Source organism: Portunus trituberculatus, chromosome 13 (assembly GCF_017591435.1).
Source record: "Portunus trituberculatus isolate SZX2019 chromosome 13, ASM1759143v1, whole genome shotgun sequence".
Taxonomy (NCBI): domain Eukaryota; kingdom Metazoa; phylum Arthropoda; class Malacostraca; order Decapoda; family Portunidae; genus Portunus; species Portunus trituberculatus.
The window spans coordinates 2,006,781-2,011,780 of record NC_059267.1 but is presented as its reverse complement, the minus strand read 5'-3'; the positions used below and the strand labels follow the sequence as shown (position 1 = coordinate 2,011,780).

At 42.2% G+C, this 5,000-nt stretch overlaps 1 protein-coding gene across 1 annotated transcript in view; it reads left to right on the top strand.

The window, feature by feature from the left end:
• The window catches only part of LOC123503214 (putative polypeptide N-acetylgalactosaminyltransferase 9), a 392,243-nt gene that overhangs the window by 340,364 nt on the left and 46,879 nt on the right, over positions 1–5,000 (top strand). Inside the window, exon 6 of the mRNA XM_045252763.1 lies at positions 4,663–4,832. Within this exon, the coding sequence (XP_045108698.1) occupies positions 4,663–4,832 (170 nt within the window). The remainder of the gene's footprint in view (positions 1–4,662; positions 4,833–5,000) is intronic.

Genomic DNA, 5,000 nt, shown 5'->3' with positions numbered 1-5,000 from the left:
TCCACCTCTACCGCTTCTCTTCTCCCTTCCCAATTTATCTCTAAGCTAGTTAAGACAATTTTATTTAAAGGACTTCCAAATCCACTTAAATCTTTAGGTCATTAAGGGATGCGATACCTTTCCCTCTGTGTGGCGAATTAAGGGCACAGGAAAGGGATGTTTTGAAGTGAATAATGTGTGTGAGATAGACTTGGTTGTTGTGAGAGTAAGCCGATTGTTAGAAGGGGGAAAGGGAGGAAAGGGGAAATAAACTGCGATCCTGCACAGTGCGGGGAGGGAAAGGAAAGGGAGAAGGGAGGAGAGAAAGCAAAGGGAATGAGAGAAAGGGAAGGGAACGGAGAGGAAAGGAAGAAAGAAGCAGTAAAGGGGAAAGTATAAAAGAAAGGAAGGAAACGAAGAGAAAAGGAGATATGGAAAGGAAGAAAGGAGAAGCAAAAGGAAAAGGTATGAGAGAATGGAAGGAAATGGAGAGGAAAGAGGAAAGGAGATAGAGAAGGGGAGAAAAAAGGAGAAAAGGAAAGGAGGGAATGCAAAAAGGAAAGGAATTAGAGAAAGGAAGGAAAGGAGATAGGGAAGAGAAAAAAGAAAAGGGAGAGAAGAAGATGGAATGAGAGAAAGGAATGGCAGGGAGAGGAAATAAAGGAAAATGAATAAAAAGACGTTAGATAAGGGAAGGAAAACAGGGAAATGGAAGGAGAAAGGAATGAAATAAAAAAAATAATTGAGAGGAAAGAAGAGAGCAAATAGAAAATAATAAAAGGGAATTAAAAACTAAATAAAAAACGAAAAGAAAATGAAAGGAAAGGAGAAAGGAAAGGGAAAAGAAGAAAAGTACATCGAGGAAAAGATACATCAAAGAGAAAACGAAATGCGATGTTAGAAAAGATTATTTATTCATTTTCTGACGTCGGGTTCACTGAGACACGCTGAGAGAGAGAGAGAGAGAGAGAGAGAGAGAGAGAGAGAGAGAGAGAGAGAGAGTGAGAGAGTGAGTCACCCTTCCCCTCACCTCATCTCTCCCCTCAAACTTCCATCATTCCCTTCCTTTCATCTCTCTCTCTCTCTCTCTCTCTCTCTCTCTCTCTCTCTCTCTCTCTGTCTCAGCGCGTCAGGTATGAGTGGGAACGTTTTTGGGGAGCGATATTGAAAACGTTTCTCTCTCCGTGGGTCGTGATGGGAGGGTGTCTGCGTGGTCAGCGAATATCATGGGAGGGCAAGGAAGGGGAGAAGAGGGAAGGAAGGGGAGAGGAGAGAGGTATGTGAGGAAGGAAGAAAGAGGGAAAGGGGAGAGGTGGGTGAGGAAGGAAGAAGAAAGAGAAGAGGAAAGAAGAAAGAGGAGAGAGAGAGAGAGAGAGAGAGAGAGAGAGAGAGAGAGAAGAGAGAGAGAGAGAGAGAGAGAGACTTTACTTTCTATTTTGTTTTGACTTTACTTTTTATTTTATTTCCTCCTCCTCCTCCTCCTCCTCCTCCTCCTCCTCCTCCTCCTCCTCTTCCTCCTCGTTGTGTTCACCTGGTCACCTACTCGTTACCTATGCACACCTGCCCTTTGCGGAGATCCATTCAAAGGTAGGAACACTCTCTCTCTCTCTCTCTCTCTCTCTCTCTCTCTCTCTCTCTCTCTCTCTCTCTCTCTCTCTCTCTCTCTCTCTCTCTCTCTCTCTCTCTCTCTCTCTCTCTCTCTCTCTCTCTCTCTCTCTCTCTCTCTCTCTCTCCTTCCTCTCCTCACCTCCTCTCCTCTCCCTCCCTCCCTACCTCCCTCACCCTCCTCCTCACCCTCCCCTCTCTTCCTCTCCCACCCACTTCTCCCTCTTCCCATCCTTCCCCTCTTCTCCCCTTCCTTGCCCTCCCATGACCTTCGCTGACCACGCAGACACCCTCCCATCACGACCCACGGAGAGAGAAACGTTTTCAATATCACTCCCAAAAAACGTTTCCACTCATACCTGACGCGCTGAGAGAGACTCGTTTTAAGGTCTTTTAAGGTCACATTCTGAAAATCCAACTATGAAAATACACACAAACATCCTTTTTTCTAAACACACATATGAAGGTCACTTGTTAATCCCGCTACCAGAAAGATCCCAATGAAAGGTCCCATGTAGACCCTTCATTGGTTGAAAGTCCCATTGAAAAGTCCCATCTAGACCCTCCATTGGTTGAAAAGTCCCATTTAGACCCCCGATGGTTAAAAGGTCACATTGAAAGGTCCCATCTAGACCATCCATTACCATTAAGGTCACATTGAAAGGTCCAATCTAGACCCTACATCAGTTGAAAGGTCCCATTGAAAGGTCCCATCTAGACCCTCCATTGCCATTAAGGTCCCATTGAAAGGTCCTGCCCACGTGGAAACATGATTAAAAATATGAAGTAAAATAGGACAAGAAGAAGAGGACTCATAGTGTTTTGTAGACCCATAATTGGTTTGAAGGTCCCACTGAAAGGTTCCCACTGAAAGGTCCCATCTAGACCCCCACTGGCTGTAAGGTCACCACAGCTCACGTCACTCATGGGATTAATAACTTATGACTCTCTCTCTCTCTCTCTCTCTCTCTCTCTCTCTCTCTCTCTCTCTCTCTCTCTCTCTCTCTCAATTGACATGGCATCTCAGGAAACACAATCATACACTACTGATCTCTCTCTCTCTCTCTCTCTCTCTCTCTCTCTCTCTCTCTCTCTCTCTCTCTCTCTCTCTCTCTCTCTCTCTCTCTCTCTCTCTCTCTACAGAAATACATTGATAATTTATACGTAATTATGTACTCTAGGACTTGAATACGGGATGTAGATCGAGGAGTTGTGACCTTGTTGTCCCGGTGTGTGGTGTGTGCTTGGTCTCAGGCCTATCCGAAGATCGGACTGCAGCAGATCAAACAGTAAAACATAGACAGATAGACAGACACACACACACACACACACACACACACACACACACACACACACACACACACACACACACAATTGCATCGGTAATGACTCGTGTTCCCAATTACCTGCCCGGTCTCTCTCTCCTGATTGGCTGGCTGCTCATTAAGGAGGCTGGACTACCTTTAATTAACTCCTCCCATTGGCTCCTTGGTTGGCACATAGACACCTCCCCTCTCTCTCTCTCTCTCTCTCTCTCTCTCTCTCTCTCTCTCTCTCTCTCTCTCTCTCTCTCTCTCTCTCTCTCTCTCTCTCTCTCTCTCTCTCTCTCTCTCTCTCTCTCTCCTCGTTCGGTTTCCGCTGGCTGAAGAGTATATGGAAAGTGTCTAAATTGGGTGCTATTGAGAGAGAGAGAGAGAGAGAGAGAGAGAGAGAGAGAGAGAGAGGAGCGGTGGGGAAAAATGGTTGTATATTCTTGTCCTTACAGCGAGAAAATGGAGAGGAATCGTGTTTGAGAAGGGAAAACAGCAATAAATAAAGAAAAAGATAGGAAGAAAATAATTGAACGACCACTTCCCTAAAAAATAAATGTCAAAAATCTTTCAAAATATCAAGAAAATCGAGGAAAAGTAAAAAAAATAGAAGTAGAAAAGGCAGAATAAAAAATCAATAAAAATAATAAGAAAATAAACCATATAGAAAAAAATAATAAATAGATAAAAAACAAGAAAAGTAAAACACAAAAGGTAAAAGAAAAACACCAACAAAACAAGGGAAAAAAAAAGAGCAAGAAAAACAAACACACACAAACTAACAAAATAAAACAAAAATAGTAACAAAAATGAGAAAATAAGAAAATAACAAGAAAAACAAACACACAAAACAACCAGAAAAATACAGAGCAAGATAAAAAAACACAAAATAAAAACAAAACCTACAAAACAGTAAGAAAAACAAAAACGGCAACAAAATCAGGCGAAAACAAGTAAGCAAAACAAAACAAAACAAGAAAAAACACCAACAAAAAAAAAATAAGAAAAAAAACAAAAAAAATAAATTAACAAAAACGAGAAATAAAAAGTTAAATATTTACGTATGAAGTTAGAAAGCATGAATGAATTTTGCAAGTACCAGCATTAGCATACAATTAATTACATTACCGCACCGGGGCCCAGGTAGGTGTGCGTGGTAATTACCTGCATGTTACCTGGCGCTGCTGGTCCCGCACAGGTGTTTGCAGAAGGTGTTATTGGATCATTAGTGTTTTACCTGCATTTTCTCCAGGTGATGTTAATGAGGCGCACTTTTCCAGGTGTCCTTAATTAACCTGAGAGTTTTGTTATTCATGTTATTAGTGGAAAGGGTTGTAGCAGGTGTGTCTCGGTTAATTGGTCAGTGTGTGTGTGTGTGTGTGTGTGTGTGTGTGTGTGTCTTAACCTATCTTACTTGTCTTCTCCATTAATCGTCTTTTTCTTTCTTTTTTTCTTCTTTTCTTCTTAACGTGTCTTCTTAACATATTCCTCTTATTTCAACCATTCAACATCCTCTTTTCCTCCTCTTAACTTTCCTGTCTTGTCTTCTTTATCCCTTTTTGCTCCATTGTCCTCTTAACTCCCCCATTTTATCCTCAACTCCCCCCGTGTCTTGTCTTCATTTTCCCCATTGTCTAACTCTTTGTCCTCTTAACTCGATATCTTGTCCTCATTTTCCCCATTGTTCTCTTAATTTCCTATCCTCATCCCATTGTTCTCCTGTTACCGAATCCAGCGCCTTTCTGAAATACCCTTTTGTCCTCCTCAGGTGCAAGGCTCCGGGCAGATTCTTGGAAAACTTGCCAGAGACTTCAGTGATCGTCTGCTTCCACAATGAGGCGTGGTCTGTTCTCCTCCGCACCGTGCATTCTATTCTGGACCGCTCCCCGCCCCAGTACCTCAAGGAGATCATTTTGGTTGATGACAATTCTGATATGCGTGAGTGTTCTTGTGTTGCTGTGTGTTTGTGGCGAGGTTATGGTTGTTTTTCGTTGTCTGTTTCGTTTTTTAGTTTTTTTTTTTTTTTTTTTTTGTGGGATTCCGTTATTCATTCATTTATTTTATTCGTTTATTCATTTGTTCATTCTGTCAGTCATTTGTGTGTGC